At 42.8% G+C, this 21,875-nt stretch overlaps 1 protein-coding gene across 1 annotated transcript in view; it reads right to left on the bottom strand.

The window, feature by feature from the left end:
• AKAP12 (A-kinase anchoring protein 12) overlaps positions 1-21,329 on the bottom strand; it is a 117,606-nt gene extending 96,277 nt beyond the window's left edge. The window contains exon 1 of the mRNA XM_084827834.1: positions 21,015-21,329. Coding sequence (XP_084683960.1) covers positions 21,015-21,158 — 144 coding nt within the window. The 5' untranslated portion in view covers positions 21,159-21,329. The remainder of the gene's footprint in view (positions 1-21,014) is intronic.
• Positions 21,330-21,875: the final 546 nt, after the last annotated feature.

The following is a 21,875-nucleotide window of genomic DNA, read 5'->3' as shown; positions in this document are numbered from 1 at the left end:
GCTAATAAAAAAAGGAAGCAACTAATTGCTACAGCACTGTAGGAACAACTCTGTGGCAGCAATGTATCTAAATACATATAACACCAACAACAACAAAATTGCAGCTGCATTATAGCTAATCCCTCTATTTGTAATAAAGCTGCCTAAACCTAACACTACTCAATCCAGAGAGGCAGTGAGTGGTGTGGGGTAGCGAGTCCCAAGGCAATTTGAGTATTTGTGTCACCTGTTGAGAATCTAATCCCAAAGCATTTCTCCCTTGCTAGTGAAAAATGCAAGGAATTTCTTCTGCATAGAATTTATTGTTGCCCTAAATGAAGGCCTATATTATAAATTAAAATGCAGTATGCAGTTAAACCCCTTCATGGATCACTGCCTTGTTGTGGCGAAGGGGCTTGTGTAACTCAGTGAAGCCATAAGCTATGCCGTGCAGGGCCACCCAAGACGGACAGGTCATGGCAGAGAGTTCTGACAAAATGTGGTCCACTGGAGAAAGAAATGGCAACCCACTCCAGTATTCTTGCCAAGAAAACCCCATGGAACGTATCACAAGGCTAAAAGATATGACGCTGGAAGATGAGCCCCTCAGGTCGGAAGGTGTCCAATATGCTACTGGGGAAGAGCAGAGGGTATTTCCAAGTAGCGCCAGAAAGAGTGAGACGGCTGGGCCAAACCCGAAAGGACACTCAGCTGTGGATGTGTCTGGCGGTGAAAAGAAAATCCGATGTTGTAAAGAACAATATTGTTTAGGAACCTGGAATGTCAGATCAATGAATCAAGGTAAGCTGGAGGTGGTCAAACATGAGATGGCAAGATTGAACACTGACATCTTGGGAATCAGCGAACTAAAATGGACAGGCATGGGCGAATTTAATTCAGGTGACCATCATATCTACTATTGTGGGCAAGAATCCCTTAGAAGAAATGGAGTAGCACTCATAGTCAACAAAAGGGTGGGAAAAGCAGTACTGGGGTACAATCTTAAAAATGATAGAATGATCTCAGTACGAATCCAAGGCAAACCATTCAACATCACAGTAATTCAAGTCTATGCCCCAACCACTGAGGCCGAAGAAGCTGAGGTTGATCGGTTCTATGAAGACCTACAACACCTTCTAGAACTAACACCACAAAAAGATGTCCTCTTCATCATAGGGGATTGGAATGCTAAAGTAGGAAGTCAAGAAATCACCGGGATAACAGGCAGGCATGGCCTTGGTGTACAAAATGAAGCAGGACAAAAGCTAATAGAGTTTTGCCAAGAGAACATGCTGATCATAGCAAACACTCTTTTCCAACAGCACAAGAGGCGACTCTACACATGGACGTCACCAGATGGTCAATATCGAAATCAGATTGATTATGTCCTTTGCAGCCAAAGATGGAGAAGCTCCATACAGTCAGTCAAAACAAGACCTGGAGCTGACTGTGGCTCAGATCATGAGCTGCTTCTTGCAAAATTTCGGCTTAAATTGAAGAACGTCGGGAAAACCACTAAACCGTTCAGGTATGACCTAAATCATATCCCTGATGAATATACAGTGGAGGTGAGGAATAGATTTCAGGGATTAGACCTGATAGACAGAGTGCCTGAGGAACTATGGACGGAGGTCCGTAACATTGTTCAGGAGGCAGCAACGAAATCCGTCCCAAAAAAAAAGAAATGCAAGAAAGCAAAGTGGCTGTCTGATGAGGCTTTACAAGTAGCTCACGAAAGAAGGGAAGCGAAAAGCAAGGGAGAAAGGGGAAGATATACCCAACTGAATGCAGAGTTCCAGAGAATAGCAAGGAGAGACAAGAAGGCCTTCTTAAATGAACAATGCAAAGAAATCGAGGAAAACAACAGAATGGGAAAGACTAGAGATCTCTTCAAGAAAATCGGAGATCTCAAGGGAACGTTTTGTGCAAAGACGGGCATGATAAAGGACAAAGAAGGCAGGGACCTAACAGAAGCAGATGAGAATAAGAAGAGGTGGCAAGAATACACAGAAGATCTATACAGGAAAGATTTGAATGTCCCTGATAGCCATGATAGTGCGGTCACTGAACTTGAGCCGGACATCCTAGAGAGTGAAGTCAAGTGGGCCTTAGGAAGTATTAGTAACAACAAAGCTAGCGGAGATGACAGTATTCCAGCCGAGCTATTTAAAATCCTAAAAGATGATGCTGTTAAAGTGCTGCATTCAATATGCCAACAAATCTGGAACACTCAACAGTGGCCACAAGACTGGAAAAGGTCAGTTTACATTCCAATTCCAAAGAAGGGCAACGCCAAAGAGTGTTCAAACTACCGCACAATTGCGCTCATTTCACATGCCAGCAAGGTGATGCTCAAAATCCTACAAGCTAGGCTTCAGCAGTATGTGAACCGAGAACTACCGGAAGTACAAGCTGGGTTTCGAAGAGGCAGAGGAACTAGAGATCAAATCGCCAACATTCGCTGCATCATGGAGAAAGCAAGAGAATTCCAGAAAAACGTCTATTTCTGCTTCATTGACTACGCTAAAGCCTTTGATTGTGTGGATCACAACAAACTGTGGCAAATTCTGAAAGTGATGGGAGTACCAGACCACCTTACCTGTCTCCTGAGAAACCTGTACGAGGGTCAAGAAGCAACAGTAAGAACCAGACATGGAACAACCGAGTGGTTCAAAATTGGGAAAGGAGTACGACAAGGCTGCATATTGTCATCCTGCTTATTTAACTTATATGCAGAGTACATCATGAGAAATGCTGGGTTAGATGAATCAGAGGTCGGAATTAAGATTGCCGGGAGAATTATCAACAACCTCCGATATGCAGACGATACCACCCTAATGGCAGAAAGCGAAGAGGATCTAAAGAGCCTCTTGTTGAGGGTGAAAGAGGAGAGTGCAAAAGCTGGTTTGAAACTCAACATTAAAAAAACTAAGATCACGGCATCTGGCCCCATCACTTCCTGGCATATAGAAGGGGAAGAAATGGAAGCAGTGACAGATTTTACTTTCTTGGGCTCCAAGATCACCGCAGACGGTGACTGTAGCCATGAAATTAAAAGACGCTTGCTCCTTGGGACGAAAGCTATGGCAAACCTAGACAGCATAGTAAGAAGCAGAGACATCACCTTGCCGACAAAGGTCCATCTAATCAAAGCCATGGTTTTCCCAGTAGTAATGTATGGCTGTGAGAGCTGGACTATAAGGAAGGCTGAGCGCCGAAGAATTGATGCTTTCGAACTGTGGTGCTGGAGAAGACTCTTACGAGTCCCCTGGACTGCAAGGAGGTCAAATCAGTCCATCCTAAAGGAAATCAACCCTGACTGCTCATTGGAAGGACAGATACTGAAGCTGAAGCTCCAATATTTTGGCCACCTAATGTGAAGAGAAAACTCCCTGGAAAAGACCCTGATGCTGGGAAAGACTGAAGGCAAAAGGAGAAGGGGACGGCAGAGGATGAGATGGCTAGATAGCATCACAGATGCAATGAATATGAACTTGAGCACGCTCCGGGAGAGAGCGCAGGACAGGAAGGCCTGGCGTGCTATGGTCCATGGGGTCACAAAGAGTCGGACATGACTGAACGACTGAACAACAACAACAACAACAAAGCTAAAGCTGACCTATATCATGAAGTTGCCAGAGAGTTTGCAAGTGTTAGCATTATGGGATATACATTTAAATCAGAGCTAATTTTATTTATTTATTTATTTATAAAAACAAGTGTTTTTAAAATTCAGTGCCATATTAGCTTGCCTCAATTCAGGAAAAGTATATTCACCCATTACCTGTAGCCTGTGTACATTTCAGCTGAAAAAAGGAAGAAGCTTACTTATTTTATGTATGTATGTATGTATGTATGTATTATTACATTTCTATCTTTTCTTTCTTCCACGGACCTGAAGGTAGCAGATATTATTCTCCTCCCCTCATTTAATCCTCACAATAACAAAAACTTAGAGGCAACACACACAATTAGCAGCCTCATCTGATGTATCTGTTCCTGGACTATATTACTCCAGACCACAAATGGAGAATCAAATGTTTGAAGGCTTCCAGATATTTCAACAACTGCTACACATATGAAACTAGCCTGTTAGGAAGAAGGTTTTAGACTACCCTTTATCCATGACAGGCTAGTTTTATTGCTTGTACAGGGAGTTTTTTTTTCTGGGAACATTCAAAAATTCAATTCCCCGGCCCTCTGTTTTGCGATGAAAAGGGACTGTCTTTTCTCAAATGAGTCACCACCTGCCCTATTATACCTAACATCTATTAACACAATGCCAACATCCCAGATTTTTGTTCTGGAGAAGAACAAACTACCAATTTCAGACAGAGAAAGGAAGCTACTTCATTCTCAAGAGAGGAGGCTCATTCGAAATAAAGAATTGCCTTGCTGGATTAGGCAAAAGGATCATGTAATCCATCACTCTGTTTCCAACAGCAGTGAAGCAACTATGCCTCGGAAGTTCACAAGCAGACACAGATGGTCAACTCTTCTTCTGAACACAGAGGCTCCCTCTTTAGCTATTGTGGAAATTCCATGTTTATGAATTTATCAACAACTTTTTTTAAAAAATCTACTTCTGCTAGTGGTAATTCCAACATCAAAATTGATCTGAACTAAACCAAGAAGCTCCTTCATGGATCACTGCCTTGTTGTGGCGAAGGGGCTTGCATAACTCAGTGAAGCCATAAGCTACGTCATGCAGGGCCACCCAAGATGGACAGGTCATGGCAGAGAGTTCTGACAAAATGTGGTCTACTGGAGAAGGAAATGGCAACCCACTCCAGTATTCCTGCCAAGAAAACCCCATGGAACGTATCGCAAGGCTAAAAGAGATGACGCCGGAAGATGAGCCCCTCAGGTCGGAAGGTGTCCAATATACTACTGGGGAAGAGCAGAGGGTATTTCCAAGTAGCGCCAGAGTGAAGCGGCTGGGCCAAAGCCAAAAGGACACTCAGCTGTGGATGTGTCTGGTGGTGAAAAGAAAATCCGATGCTGTAAAGAACAATATTGTTTAGGAACCTGGAATGTCAGATCAATGAATCAAGGTAAGCTGGAGGTGGTCAAACATGAGATGGCAAGATTGAACATCGACATCTTGGGAATCAGTGAACTAAAATGGACAAGCACAGGCAAATTTAATTCAGGTGACCATCATATTTACTACTGTGGGTAAGAATCCCTTAGAAGAAATGGAGTAGCACTCATAGTCAATAAAAGGGTGGGAAAAGCAGTACTGGGGTACAATCTCAAAGTACTGAAGCTGAAGCTCAAATATTTTGGCCACCTAATGTGAAGAGAAAACTCCCTGGAAAAGACCCTGATGCTGGGAAAGACTGAAGGCAAAAGGAGAAGGGGATGGCAGAGGATGAGATGGCTAGATAGCATCACCGATGCAATGAATATGAACTTGAGCACACTCCGGGAGAAAGCGGAGGACAGGAAGGCCTGGCGTGCTATGGTCCATGGGGTCACGAAGAGTTGGACATGACTTAATGACCAAACAACAACAACAAAACCAAGAAGTCCAGAACAACCCCCGGAAAGCTGAGATCCAACTGTGGAAGAGACATCTACCTGGGAAGAACACTTGCTTTGAAGAGGATCAAGGCAAAGCAAGCTAGGGTTATCCACCTTCTTCACTCCTGAAGCACACATGGTCCCAGGAATAATCTGAAGGCACATGCTACAGCAACCTTGCTGAAGATAAGCAGGTATAGGTCTGGTTAGTGCCTAGATGGAAGGCTGCCTATGAATTATATGTATACCACCTTGGGATCCATGGCAGATAAAAAGAATATAAATGCAACAAATAAGCAATACATATTTGGGTTGGACTGCTGCTATGTCTCGGAACAGTCACATTTTAACATAGGTATAAACATTCACACTATAGATTTGTAGATATGGGCAAAATTTTCAGATTCAGGGCAGCCAGCTGTCTCTTATCCAAACCATGAAATCTCATAGAAAATAATGGCATTATCTGAAGAACTATATGAATCTAACAGATCTGACATAACTGTAGTTAGTAAAAAGATGAGAGTCACCTGACTTATATATACTAAAGTAACCAGGTACGTTTCTTCTGTCAAATTACTTATTAGCCTTTTTAATCAAATAAATGAGCTAAAAATAAAAGGTCATAATCAAAACGTCGTTTGTAACAAGCATCAAGCCACTGCTTCTTTTATCTAGAAAAGGTAACAGTATATTCAAATAAAGAGGGTGGAAACGATCACACATACTGATGGATATTTGTTCAAATAATTTTGGTCGGGATACTTTCCCTTTCCTCTCTCATACACACAAACATTTTCCTGCACAGCAGCCATGTCTCATTGGCCATGTTCGGACACAATGATAAGCCAGAGTTCCAGAGAATCCTGGCTTATAATGTCCTGCTCGTTTGCTCATGCACGCTGCCCAATTGCTCACTTTGCAAGCAGAAGTGGCTAAACAAACCATAGATCTGCTGTTGTTTGTTTATCATGATATCCGAACCAGGAACTCTGGCTTGTCTCTGCCCAAACAAGCCAGACTCATAAGCCACTATTTGTTGTTGGTTATGATTCTGGCTTGTTTAGGGACAGACAAGCCAGAGTTCCCAGTTCAGACATCACAATAAACAAACCATGGATGAGAGGTCCGTAGTCTGATTAGCGCTCCTGCTTTCAGGAGGAGCCAAGTCGGAGTGACTGGGCAGCAGGGTTTATTGTGATGTGCAAACCAGGTCACTCTGATATTTCCTTTGAAAAAGAGTAATTAAAGATCTACTGATCATTATGCCCCTGGAAAAAATAAAGTTGCACTCCTATGCACACTTACAAGGGACATGCACCTGAGGAAAAATAATTGGATTGGGCCATGAGGACAGAATTACAGAATCCCAAGTATTCTTACAGGTAAATATGTTCCAACTTTGGCCCAGAATAGACAAAACATTATCATGTTATCGTCAGTCCCATGCTTGTTTTTTGTTTGGAAATAGCACCGGGAAGGGGGGGGGGTCCAGGTTGGGACTGCAGTGCATGGAGAAGGGGGGGTTGACCTTTTTATCCCTGGACATATTTCCCACAAAAAAATCAGACACATAAACAGACCTATTATTTGTCGCCAAAGATGCAACTGTCGCAAGGAGGGTGATTTCCAGTGGGAAAATGGCACAGGAAGAACGCGTTTTTTAAAAAACAAAAACTTAAGATACACTGCAGCCATAATCCAGATTGGGTCCATCTGCAAGAGCTATCTCTATTTTAAAAACAAGCGTGGGAGGGACTATCAAATACTCATCTATTTGGGGACAAACTTGGAAGTCATAAAGCTTTCTCCCTTGTAAAGTCCATTTTGCTAAGAAATTCATGGGGGGAGCAATCCAATGGCCGCTAGTCAGCGGCTAGATGGACATAGGATATCTGGTTTTCCAGGAACCAACCTTCCTCCACTTCCATGCTGCCTGGAACAGCCCCGCACTCCAAAGAGGAGTGCGGAGCGGCCAAAACGGGGCGTTCCAGGGGCATTGTTGGGGGCGTTCCAGGGCGGGGAAGGCGGCAGCTCCTTCTTCCTGCGGTTAGACAGCTTAAATCGGCTGTCTATAGCCATAAATGCAGGGCAGGAGAAGCATGGAGGGAATGATGCGGCAATGCTCCTGCATTGGATAGGCAGTTGCCTCCAATTTCGGAGGCGGCCGCCTATCCCCATAGGATTGCACCCTTAACTTACAAAACTACCAACATTTTTAAACTGCACTTAAAATGGTTTATAAAAACAAAAGAGTAACCTACTATAATTTCTGCCAATATCATGTTCAATATCTCTGCAAGTTTAGTATATTGACTGAGGCACCGTATTTGTTTTATAATTGAATCAGGTGGATTAATAGTAAACTTCAAGGATCACAGGAACTTCTTGAGAAACTTTCATTCACTTTTGTAAAGCTTTATTAAACCATGACCTATTTTCAAGAGCACTTAAGCATTCCCGGCATTCTTCCCCATCCTAGAAAGCCTATCAGTTGCAGTTCTACAAATGTCCTGGAATAACTGGCAACAGATAATTCTTTGCAAATTTAAGGACATATATCATAGTATAATATTCCCAAACAACACTTTATAAAGAATGGTCATCTCTGAAATGCATTCAAGACGCACTAGTACAATCAAGCTTAGAATAAAATCCAAGTATTACATATTTTCAGTACAATTCACAAACTTTACATTATCCAGGGCTATGTTCCCACGCACATCCACAAATGAAAAGGAACCTTTTGGTTCTTATTTGGTAAGAGGGCCCATTCTTATAGAAGCCTCAAGGACCAAGAAGGACTGCTATACTCTTCAAGAGCAATGCTATCTTTTAATCACCTTTCTCCCAGAAGGATTTTATGTTATGACAATTCATCCTGACAATGGATGAAGATAGCACATAAGGTCCTCTACTTATGCACCATTAGGCTATATACAGAAGTGTTGCCAAGGACATGGTGGGCCACAGTACTCCACGTTCTTGCTCTGCCTTAACCTCTGATGCTTGAATAGACATGCTAATTGCATAAGCTTTAATTGTTCCACAGACCACAGATTCTGCCTTCTAAAATATGTTCCAGTTTTATGAAAATGAATGACTTTGTAAACAATTAATATGTCATGGATCTAGACAGAAATTATTACCCACTAAAGTGGCACAAAAAAGGTTAGTAACATGAATTTTAGTAAAATATCACAGATCCTATTCTAAATATTCCATTCACTTCGTGCCCTGTCTCCAAGTTATGGAAATAGGTTTTAAATAAGTTTATATTTTCACATGAATTTCTTTCTTACTACAGAAGAAATAGGGACACAGAAGGTGATTCACAGTACAGATTAACAAATGCAGGCTTCACCAAATTCGTCTTATATTAAATTGACCTGCTTAATAGGATTTCTGATAACCAAAGATAATCCTATCCGATTTGCTTCATTGATGCTTACAAAGCAGTTGAGATGAATTCTGATTGTTTGATAAAAGTGCAGGAACTCTGTAATTAACACTTAACAACATGCATGATACATGCACCCTACAGATTTCTCTAGCGAAATAACTATGGCCTTAACGGAGATAACATTCACACAAATATTTGAACAATTAGGCCTGGTTTACGTTATACATTTAGTGTCCATAAAACCAGTCCAGACTTTCCTTACATGCGCATTCGTCTGAACAAGCAGACCTATGCAAATGCAGATAATACTGTTGTATCAAAAGTTACATGACCAGAAGTCTGCTCACACTTCTTACTCCCTCACTCTTATTACAGCCCTGTGAGCTCCCTGAAAAGTCTCTCCTGAGGGTTAGGAAACTCCCAGGAAATTATAATCAGGGGCTGCAGTAGGGAAAAGGGGGTGGGAAAGCCCAGTGGCACAAATGGACTTCGATTCACGTAGCTGTGGATACAACCCATAGGGCCTGTTTGCGTGTAATGTCAAACTATTGGTCTCCTGGGCTGTCCAGACAAGCAAGCACCCTGCCTGCAGCACGCCGGTTTCTTCTGCTTTTAGCCCACAACCCATTATCAGCTCCTTTGTAGGTTGTAGAGCGCAATGTCGGCCAGATGGGCAATTAATAAATTTAAGAAATAAAAAATAAAAAATGTCAAAAGCCAGACCAATGGGTTGTTTAGGGGTTAAACAACCCAGTGGTTAACACACACACACACACACACACACACACCACAAAAACACCATGGGAAAGATTTCCACTGCCCTGAATCAGTGGAGAGCATGTTTATTTGACTAACATTTAGTTAACAAAACTAAAAAAGTATAACATGTTAATTTTACATGCAATATAAATGTTTGAAAATACCTGAAATTCAATAAAGTGTGCTGTATGGTTTAACTGTCATATTCAAACAAATCCAAAGCTTTACCTGAAAATTATTTTAATTGGAATACTTGTAAATATTTTAAGAAATGGCAACTCAATAGCATAGATGTCTCTTTCGTTGTTTAGTTTTTAAGGGAACAAACTAAAGCACTAAAAACTGTTAACATACTAATTTTAGTGTGTCTGAAGAGATGTGCACATAAATATGTCCTGGAAACCATTTAATTACGATTTTAGATTTGACTAGTATAGTATCCATTCCACTAGCCCAAATTAACTTGTATTCTGTTCATTCATTATGTTACAATCAACTGTATGAAAAAATTGTGTGTGTGTGTGTGGGGGGGGAATCATAGTGGAAAATTTTCCATCCACATCACTCTTACAATCACTTCCTCTTTAGCAGCTCAATACCTGTTAAAGTCCCCAGGTTTATAAATCTGTTGGATAGGAAATGGACAGAAAAGCCACTGTGTATCTAGTTGTGGATGGGGCTATGTAGGCTTGTGAATTTTAGCCAATATATTTTGGATAAGGTAGCAAATGTACCTTATGACCTTGCCTGACTCAAAAGGAAGAGCTTCCCACTGATTTCTACCAAGAGCCCTGGCGTAAGAAAGACTAGCTCCTGTGCTTGTTAACAAAGCTTCCACTCACACGGTGGTTCTCAAGCTGTGGAGTGGGGTCTTTTGGGGGCCAGAGGATACCTGAAATGGGAAAGATAGAATTGTGAAATAAATGGGTTGAATGTCTCCTGAAACAAAACTTTCCCTGATCTATATGGGATATGGGGAATAAATGCTCCCCTACTATGACATTGTCTTATTTATTTTTTATTAAACTTCTTAATCACCCATTTGGCCAGTCACCCGGCCACTATGGGCAATGTACAGCAGTCCAAACAATCTAAAATAAACTTTAAAACATTGTATTTCTAAAAATACCCTAACCCATCCAAATGCCTGCCTGAACAACCACGTTTTCAATGCGTGGCGGAAGCTCATTAAAGAGGAGGCATGGTGGAGTTCCCTAGGGAGGGAGTTCCACAGAGTGCAGGCCACCACAAAGAAGGCCCTCTCCCTCGTCCTCACCAGCCTAGCTGTCCTGGCTGATGGGACAGAGAGAAGGCCATCCGAGGCTGATTGTGTTGAGCAGCCTGTCTGGTGTTGCTGGAGGCACTCCTTGAGATAGGCTGGGCTGGTACTGTGTAGGGTTTAAAAGGTCAAAACCAACACCTTGAATTTGGCCCGGAAAACAACTAGTAGCCAGCGCAACTCCTTCAGCACCAGAGTGATGTGATCATGCCAGTGGCTGCCTTTAATCAGGCAAGCCTCTGCATTCTGCACCAGCTGCAGCTTCCAAACCGTCTTCAAGGGTAACCCCACGTAGAGCACATTACGGTAGTCTAGATGAGAGGAGACCAGCGTATGCACTACCAATGAGAGCATATGGTCAGGAAGGTAAGGGCGCAGCCGCCATATCAGATGGAGTTGGTACAGCGCTGTCCGGCTCACAGCTGACACCTGAGCCTCCATGGACAGCTGGGAGTCCAAAATGACCCCCAGGCTGCGGACCTGGTCTTTCAAGGGTAGCCGTACCCCATTCAACACCAGGTCAACATCCCCCAGCCTCCTCTTGTCTCCCACCAAAAGTACCTCGGTCTTGTCAGGGTTCAGCTTCAGCTTATTCCTCCCCATCTAGCCACTCACCGTCTCCAGACATTTGGACCAGGCGTGGGAAGAAGAGCTGCTGCTTTGTTCTAATGATGTTTCTCTTGCAGCATTCAGAAATGTCCTGTACTATTTCTCTTCTAAAGCTGAATTAGTACTCCCAGCCCATGCATTGCACAAGAAACTCTTCACGTGCCCGTCTGTGGAACAGATCACTGGTGTTGGGTTAGGTTAATTCAGAAGTGAGGCTCCAAGTTCAAAAAGTTTGAGAATTCACATTAATGTGAATTCCAATGCAACTGATCTGAAAATTAGTTGTACTGTGAACAACTGGTACCTTGGAAGGGCTAAAGGAGCTTAGTAAGCTGCTAATGAGAAGAAAAGGCATGAGAGTAGTTCTTACACATATCATGCGCGGCCATAAATTCAATGTCTGTTTATTATACTATATTTATTTTAAGTATGTTCATTTCCTAATTTGTCTAGATAGTATATAGTTACAATTGCAAAATGTTGGAAGTTACAGACAATAAAAAGCCTTAACTTTATTAGGAAGACAGCCCACACAACTAGCCCTATGTGCTCAAATAGCCTTTGATATTGCTTCTCAAAGCTCCCCGTGCCGCATGGCTAGAGGTATGAAGGCCTGGGGAAACAAGGAAAAATCTAGAAAATTACAGTGTCTTTCCTCCCCAGTCCCTTTCCATCATGAGGCTTGAAAGAATTAGAAATATGAGGAAAAAACAGGAAAAAACACATTTTTTTTCAAGAATGATGTACTTTTTAAAGCATTATTTAAGAATACTTGCTACAAACCAATTCACATGGCTGCAAATACCTTAAATTCAGGATTCAAAGGTAATAAGATCAGTTATGATAGCACTGGTATTGTGATTAACTGGATTATTAAACAAGCAACTCTCACAGATCTCAATACTGGAAAAGTACTTTCAAATATTGCAGAATATAAAACAAGTTCAGGTATTTGGTGCAGATGTGTCTCAAAACAGAAGAGAGAAAAAGTCCTGAAAAAAATTATTCTGCCCAACATGTTTCAGAAAGAAATTTCCTTCCTCAGGGGCTGCTTATTTTTCTTCACACATATAAAAATAATCCTTCCAATGTTTCTTCTATCTGGAAATGCTTTGTTTCTTTCAATGCATCAAGTGAAAGAAACCAATGGATGTTTGAAAATACACTCAGTCAATCAAGGAACAAACTAATATGTAAGAAGAGTTAAGAAATCTGCCTCAATCCAAGCAAACCTTCAATTTTCTGAAGTCTGTGAAACTGAAAGTAAAAGTTACATTATCAACATATGGGTCTTTCAGATTTACTGACTCTTGACTAAGAAAATACATTTCAGTTATGCTATAATTTTTAAGGATATATTATGTATTGGGAGAGGTGGAATATAAGCCTAATAAATAACTAAGTAAGAATGGCTGATTTTGTCTATCTTTTGTTACTATAAGCTAAATGTTCCAAGGTATAGCTACTCTGTGTTTATTTTCTGAGTTTTTGTCTTTAAAAACATTTTTTCTGTTTCTGCATGATAAACATACTGGCTCTGTCTGGACATCATGCTAAACTAGCAAGCCTCCTTCTTTTCTGGCATAGCCACAATCAGGACTTCTTTGGCTTCAGTTTTACATTCACTACAGTTTCTCATATAGAGCCAGTTCACACAAAGCGACAGCCCATGGGTTGTCATGCAGAAGCGGGAGAGAGCGGGCATGCTGCCTCCTGCGTGCCTGGCACTTCCACTTTGAATCAGCAATCATGAGTAGCTCCTTTGTAGGTTGCTGACCATGTCATCTGAACCCGGGCCACTGGGTTCAGATTAGGGGCTAAACAACCCAGATTAACCTGACAATAACCCATGAGTTAACCAACAAACCAGCGGTACGGGTTTGGCCTATGCGCTCAGAAGTCTACAATGGAGCACTTGTGAGTTACTGATTAAAAGTGGAAGTGGTGGGCACGCGGGAGGCAGCACGCCTGTTCTCTCCGACTCATTCACGATAGCCCATGATTTGTTTAACTCATGGGTTGTCGTTACATGTGAACCAGGTTATAGTCCGAACCCAACAAACTGATTTATCTTAACTATGGTTAATGAAAACTAGCCAACTCCAAACCATTAAGATTAACCACAGTTTAAGGTTCAGACAACACAATAAAGTGTGATTAACAAAAAAAATGACAGCGGAAGCTTCTGATCTCCACATGGCTGCACTGAAACAGAGAGAAGGGGGAAGAGTGCAATACCACGGCCCACTGCAGATCGTTCTCATCACACAAAACTATAACTTAGTGTGACATCTGGATGAGGCTACTGTTTCTAAACTTCGATAATAAAATCTACCTTTTGTTTAAATGTTACAGTTCCTATTTTCAATTTTATTTCTCCAACTGGCAAAAACCTTAAGATGCAGTAGCTTGCCACTCCATTTACATATATTTGTACTTATCATTTGAATAAAACATGGGCATTTATACCATTAAGGGTGCAATCCTATGCATGTTTAGACAGAAGGAAGTCCTACAAAGTCCTACAGTGCTGTATCAACTCCATCTAATACAGTGGCTGCGCCCCTTCCTTCCCGACCATCTGCTCCCATCGGTAGTATTTGCCCTGGTCTCCTCTAGTTTAGACTACTGTAATGCGCTCTACGTGGGGTTACCCTTGAAGACAATTTGCAAGCTGCAGCTGGTACAGAACGCGGCGGCTCGCCTGATTAAAGGCAGCTGCCGGCGAGATCACATCACTCCAGTGCTGAAGAAGCTGCGCTGGTTACCAGCTGTTTTCCATGCCAAATTCAAGGTGTTGGTTTTGACCTTTAAAACCCTATATGGTTCCGGCCCAGCCTATCTTAAGGAGTGCCTCCAGCAACACCAGACAGGCCGCTTAACAAGATCAGCCTCAGCTGGCCTTCTCTCTGTCCCATCACCCAGGACAGCTAGACTGGTGGGGACACGGGAGAGGGCCTTTTCTGCGTTGGCCCCCACTCTGTGGAACTCCCCTCCTAGGGAACTCCGTCATGCCCCCTCTTTAATGAGCTCTCTTCTGCCGTGCATTAAAAACGTGGTTGTTCAGGCAGGCATTTGGGGTGGGTTAGGGTATTTTAGAAAATGTTTTTATTGTAGAATTTTATTGTTTTAAACTGTTTTATTATATGTTGTACATCGCCCAGAGTGGCTGGGTGACTGGCCAGATGGGCAATTAATAAATTGAATAATAATAATAATAATACAACTCCCAGCATTCCCCAGCCAGCCATGCATAGGAATGCACCCTACATTTCGTAAAATTACACTGGGTAGTATTCAGTGTTGGTAATTAGTCCCTAGTCCCATTCATCTCTAGCCAGTGTAGCCGATAGTGAGGGGTGCTGGGAATTGTAGGCTGAAACACCTGTAGGACCACAACCTATCCACCCCTGCCCTAAAGTAACTCTTCAGATACTACTATTGGGATCCACCCTTTAGCCCTGCTGTATCAAACACACTATATAGGAGCTATTTGTTTTTGAAGATTAAATATGCAAACTATGGAAAGGGAAAGACTAAAGGTAAGTGCTAATTTACTTCCTTCCATTTTTCTTTTCACTTGGGTGAGCAAAAATAAGATCCTGAAAGCCTGAGTAGTCACATTAGCATTATTAATTCTGCTATTATCGCTGTAATTTGGAAAACAATACAACAGGATATACTTTTATATTCTGGACAAATGTGAGGATTGGTGTATTAGGCTGCAAGCCTACATATGGGAGAAGTTCCACTGAATTCAATAGGACTTACTCCTATGAAGAAATACATAGGATTACACTGTTAGTACAGCTAAGAAGCTGACACCAAAACATTGAGCATTAGTGTTGGTATAAGTACCAGCACCATCTCTCAAAATATGTTATTCTGTAGAATAGATAAAATCATAAGAAATTCTGGAGAACTCTGATTTGACGTGGATTCATACCATTAAATAGTTCAGGATTTTCAGTGTCATGGAGAGTGACTTTACTCTGAATACATTCCTTCTGTAGTTTAAAGCAAAGTTCAACATTGGAAGCAGCTCAACATGGGTATGGGAAAACACACTTCCCTGCAATTCCTGCCACGAAAGGCAGCAGTGGTGTTACGGAATGGGCACAATTGTCTCTCCTGCATCAGGGTCCGCTGTTACAGGGTGCTGTTCCTTGAGGAGAGTGTTGAGTGTGCTTAACTCACAATTTCAATAGGATTAAACAACCTTTGACTTTACATTATAAATCAGTTTAAGAGAAAGAAATGAAAGGAAACTTCTATCAGATTGCAAAATACTGGAACAGAACCAAGGTTTCAGATTTGACTGCTGTGCAGTATTACCCTGAAACTGACCTGCCAAATACTACTTAGTTTGGATTAGCTTTAAAAAGTTTCCAGAGTTGTTAAGGAATGGTTTTGCTGTATGTTTCAATTCAAAATATGCAATCTATTATCTCAATTTATATAAGAGTAGTAGTCAGCTAAAGTACTGGTGTTGTAAACAAATTAAGGATGGCCTTCAGTGTGTTAGAAAGTCCAAGATTTCTTAGTTTAAAAGGGATAAAAATATCTGGAAGGGGGGAAAAAAAACTTAATTGGTATCTATATACCTAAGAATTAGATTGAACATTGGGGCTGTTCACACGTCACAGTGCCATTCAGCAGCAAATCTTGGGTTAACCCAAGAACAAATCGTAGGTTAACTTTGGGTTGTTTAAACCACAAACAACCCAACGTGTCTGGGTTCAGATGTCATGCTAACAACAACCTATAAATAGAACATTTATAGGTTGTTCTGCAAACCAAAAGCAGCTTGCAGGTAGCATGCGTCCCCCACCAATTGTGGGTTAATTAACTCATGATTTGCCACCAAATTCTGCTGTGATGTGCAAACCAGGTCAACGATACAGAAAAGATTAAGTGAAGAAAGCTTGCAAAAAAGAGTAGCTGAAACCTTTTCCAGGGCTAGAGAAATATAGGAATGCAAGTGATGCATTTTCCATTAATTGTATGTAAATTCTTGCAGAAAAAAAATATATTTTGTACTTCTAGAACAAAAATAACACCAGCAAAAGCTAACCTTAAGATATTGTTACTGGTAGATTGGGGATATTTTGCATGTAACTTTCTAAACTCTTGTTTCTATTCCAACAAAAACCATTTTCATTCTGTAACATCTTCATTTAGTTTTCTGAGACTAAGGGAGCAATGCTGTGGCTGCTAGTCAGTGGCTAGACAGCCAAAGGATACATCGGTTTCCAGGAACCGATCTTCCCTCCCTCCCGTGCTGCCTTGCAGGCAGCTCAGAATGACCCTGCACTCGGAAGAGGAGTGCAAAGCAGTGAGAACAGGGCATTCCTGAGGGCGGGGCAGGAGGGCGGACGTGCCTTCCTGACGCTTCTTATGCATTGTCTGGCATCCCCCTCCCAGCTCAGACCTCCCACGGCTAGACAGCTGAAATTGGCTGTCTAGCCACAAATGCAGAGCAGCTGAAGCACGGAGGGGACAATCCCCTCCGTGCTTCTCCTGCCCTGCATTGGATAGATTGTCACCTCCAAGTTCAGAAGCGGCCGCCTATCCCAGTAGGATTGCTCCCTGCATGTGCCCTTCTTTGTGGAAAAAGATATGGGTATCCCATGTTTTGAGGGGTGCATATTTAAGGTCCCTTAATAGAAATTAATTATCCCTTAACAATCATTACTCTAAGTCAGCATAACACTCACAGGTGGTATATGCACAATAAAAACAAACTTATTAAGTACAAATTTTAACTCAAGTTAGTGACTGTGGGTGAAGAATCAGGAGTGATAAGTTGTTCTACAATACTCAGTGCTGCATTTATAAGGATGTAATCTTGTGTACGTAGTACTGGATTGTTTTCAATTAGTGCAATTAACTTTTCTATCAGAAATGTTTAATATACCCTTACTATTGTCTTCTACACTATATTGAGCAAAGAACAGTGACATCTTTGCTCTAAATATCTTTATACTCAGTGTTCATGATAGAATCATTTGCTTCTGTGCTGGTAATATATAGCTCAAAATTACTGCAACTCAACTGCTAAGTTTGTATGGATCAAATATATGGAACAAGCATATACCCAAGTATGACAGGATAACTTCTAATTCACATTCTGTAATAGTCTGCCAGTTTATATACCTTAATATCATACTTAATCACTGTCTAGTTATGTTACAACATAACTAACAGAGCTGAATCATTAGTGTATGTTGTGTGAGGAGCCAGTTTGGTCATTAAATGCTCTACAAGTCCCACAGTACTTGTTACAATCTACATATATAAAAGCCGGTTCCCAACAATCAGTTTCCCTGTCTCAACTTTGTCACAGTCTAAGAAACAGCATCCAGACCTGGGTGGGACTATGCAGGTAGTTGCTATCTTGCTTCCTGGAGGCTCCCATTTCGTTTCAGTGGATAAAGTAAACAGGGTGCATATTCAGACAGATTGAAGTCTTTGCATTACAGATCATCATGGACTGGGATCATCACAGAGTGGGGACAGAGTTATTCCCCCAGTCCAATAGTGTCCTGAATATATGCCTTAATTCTTTTTCCATACAGGTGAATAGTTATTATTCATTCTAGGGGGGAAAGTGTGATGCTTGGGTACAATATTGCCATTCTGGCAAAGCCTGCTGACCACTGCCAACACTGAATGGCCTGGTTGTCACTAAAAGGGACCCAGTGATGTCCTGCCTTCTGGGGCAGTATGTTTGATGAATCTACCCACCTCAAATTATCTACCCACATAATTAACTTATGGAATTCATCACTGCAAGATGTGGTGATGTCTACGAGCTTAGATGGCTTTTCTTTCCAGTGTTAGACAAATTCATAGAGGGTAAGTCTATACAGGCTATTAGGCATAACGACTAAATCAAACCTCCATTTTCAAACCCTGTATAACTCCCAATACCTGATGCTGAAACAATGGGAGTGGACATACCTTTCACACTCCACTTGTGGGCTTTCCAGAAACATCTGGCTGACCACTGTTGAAAACAGGATTCTGGACTAGATGGATCCTTAGTCTGATCCAGCAGGATTCTGGGTGAATTAGCTTTGGAAGTAGAGTAGGGCATGAAGCAGGCAATGTGGAGCCTCTTTCCCCACTACAATCCCAAACACTGTTTCCAGATCTGATGGTGAAAAAATGTTCCTGGAAGCCATGCTCCATTTGGAGAAACAGGAAATTGGAGCAGGTTTGAGAAAGTAGGCCTGGCCTGCCTCTTGCTCGGCCAAGGCAATGACCTCAACAGTGGATGGGACAGTATGCAAATAGGATTGGAGAAAGATCTGAAACTCTCAATTCCTCTCACTCCCTAACACACAAGCTTTATGGCCCTTTAGTCAAAGGCTAATATGTTGTTGATTTAGGAGGAGTTTGTAATACTTGTGATATAGCTGATTTTATATCATCTATTGGCTTTCATTCAGACAACAATTGTACTGGAGTATTATTGGCTAGAGGTGAAATGTTACTCAAAATAATTGATTTATGTTTCAAAGTAAAAAAATATAATTTTGTCTGGATAGTGGAAGAACTAATATTAAAATAATCGCATTGTTTGTCCTTATCCTGACAACTGGATTCATGTGGATACAAATACATAAGTCTCTTCCTGGAAGTTAACATTCAAGAGGATTTGAAACATAGTAGATATAATTTATGATTTTTCACATAGTTTAAGAGATGCTGGCTTGACCTTCGCAGCAGGAATTTTTCTTTCTCAAGCTTGAAGCCAACATTATTTTATCATTGTGGTCAGATACTTCGGACACATTTAATCATTTGTGTTGTTACATGTCTGTAGCTGAATAATCTCACAACAATAAACTGCTCACTGTGAATTTTTTGCTTTGTAAATGTGACGTTAGAAGATTTATTTTTCAGGTTATTAAATGCTTTGTACTATTTTACTTTTTAAACACGCACACGCACACACATACACTTTTAAAAATACCACTGTCAACAATATGCACTGGAGAACAGCAACTATGGAAAATTCTTGCTGGGAGTTAAAATCTGAGACCCAAGGCCACAAAAACAAAGTAATGACCAGTTCTCAAGCTTGAGAAAACCCACGCATTAGATTAAGGAAACACTAAGCATGAAAGATTCCACCTATGGTTTAAAGGAAGTACGGGAATTATTTTAAAGAACCTGAAATGTTGAGCAAAACCAGTAGGCGTAAAAAAAAACCTGAATAGTCTCTAATAGATACTGAAGTAACATAAGGCAAGAAAACATTTTCCCTCTCAACCAAAAATGTGGTCTAGAAGATCATAAATATAACAAAAAATGTACAGAGAAACATGTTTAAACAGATCGTCTTTGCTTGTCCAATACTACATTAATTCTCTAATGCAACACATTGAGAGCATTCAGTTAAATCGACAGGAGATACAGCTTGTTTCTTATGCGAAGTTCTAGAAAATGCGGGCGTTTATTTGTAAGTCTCCCTCACTGTAAAGTGTAAACAAAATGTACACAATACTCATACATGCAGCACGGATGAGCGTCCAATAGGTTGTCTATTCTACGCACGTGCTGTACTCTGAGCAGGTCGATATGGGGGGTGGGGTGGGTAGGAGGGGAATCCGGGTTTAAGACACTTGTCAATGCAGGAAACACCGAAGTGTTGGTCTGGGCGGTATGGGTTTTGTTACGTGCTCCCACCCCGCTTTGCATTAACACACCTCCCACCGACATCCTCTAAAGAAGCCACGAGATTACAATTGCAGCAGCAGCAGCAATAGGTACCAGCAAGCACTGGCTGACTGCAGGGCTGCAGTCAGGAGGATCTTGGCACAGCACCGTCCGGCCATAGGGTGGGGTCTTTCCACACCACTCCATCTGCGCGCAGCACACACACACACGCACACAAGGAAAACGAAGAGGGCGGTTGCTGCAACTCCTCCCCTCCTCAATACCTGGAGCCCAGGAGAGTGAACTAAACAAGATGGGCTAGGGCGCCCCTAATAGCGCCCGGGGAGGAAGGCGTGAGGTGAGACCGTGCCGGTGGCGCAGGCCGCGCTCCTGAGGGCCAGGGGGCTCGGGAAAGCGCTCCGGAGGCTGCTACACATCCGCCCTTCGCCTGCGCCAAGGACTTTCGGGGAGGGCGGTGGGGGGAGCCCTTCTTCTGACAGACAAAGGGAAGAGAGGAGTTTATTACTGCGGAGGTGCCGGTTGCGCAGTTCTCTCCCTCGGAAGCGCCTAGGCAAGCGCGCGCCGCGCCCCGCCCCGCCAAACTTCACCTCCCCCCCCCCCCGACACAGGCAGGGGGAGAGGAACAAGGGGAGGCAGGTGTCGCGCGCCCCTGCGCAGGTGTTTGGGCGCCGCCAGAAAGTTTGCGCCGACTGCGACGTGAGGCGGAGCGGCCTGAATAAGCACCCCGCTCCCAGTTCTCAGAGGCACGCGCTGTGAGACAGAGACTCGTACCTTGGCGGAGTCCTCCGGCTGCTCAGGCTCGGCGGCTCCCGCCGCCGCCGGCGTCTGCCCCTCGGGGCTGCTGGGCTGGGACTCTCCTGCTGCAGTGGCCCCGTCCTGCGGGCTCCGCTGCTCCGCAGAGCTGCCCGCTCCCATGGCTCTTCTCGGATGTGTGGCGGGCGGCTGCTTGGCGGATTCGTCTCCCTCGCCTCCTCTGTCCAGAGACCGAAGCTACCCGCTCAGGAATAATAAAGATATGATAGCAGTTATAAAGATGTCCGGGCAGCTGCGCCGTCGCCCTCAATCTCGGCCGCTCAGGCTACGACTGAAGGAACCCAGTGGCTTTCTGCAAACTCCTTAAAAAAAAAAAAATCCAACAACCCACACGTCTCCTCCTCCCTGGTCCCCCCGCCCGCCTCTCCCTCCTGCTCCATCACATGAGCCGAGCCCTAGACACGCCTTGCAGCATCAAACCTGGAGTCGAGAGAGAGAGAAAGAAGGGGGGGGGGGAGCGAAGAGCCAACATCCCACCACTACCTCTAAGGTGGCTCTGGGGTCTGAGCCTCCCCCCCCCCCCCGCTTAGGTCCTTTGGCTTTTCTAAAAGCTCACAATAGGGAAGGGAAGAGACACCTCCACCATCACACTAGATTAATGGCCCTTAATTCCGTTACTGAGAAAGCAGGAGGGAAAGTGGCTCTGTGGCGCGAGTGTGTGCTCTTGTGACCTTCAGCTAAACCAGGGCTCACTCTAAAGAGTGAGGGGCTCTCTGACGAGGGCTTTTTGACGTGCTCTCTGGAAAAGCAAGGCTAGTATGCATACCCTTGTACTGGGGAAGCATACATCACCAGGTTCTAGAAGAGCCAGATGTCCTT

The sequence above is a fragment of the Heloderma suspectum genome, chromosome 1, assembly GCF_057233095.1.
Source record: "Heloderma suspectum isolate Gila_16-S chromosome 1, 16-S_ref, whole genome shotgun sequence".
In the NCBI taxonomy this organism is placed as follows: Eukaryota; Metazoa; Chordata; class Lepidosauria; order Squamata; family Helodermatidae; genus Heloderma; species Heloderma suspectum.
The sequence above is the reverse complement of the archived record's forward strand: the minus strand, read 5'-3'. Positions and strand labels throughout refer to the sequence as shown.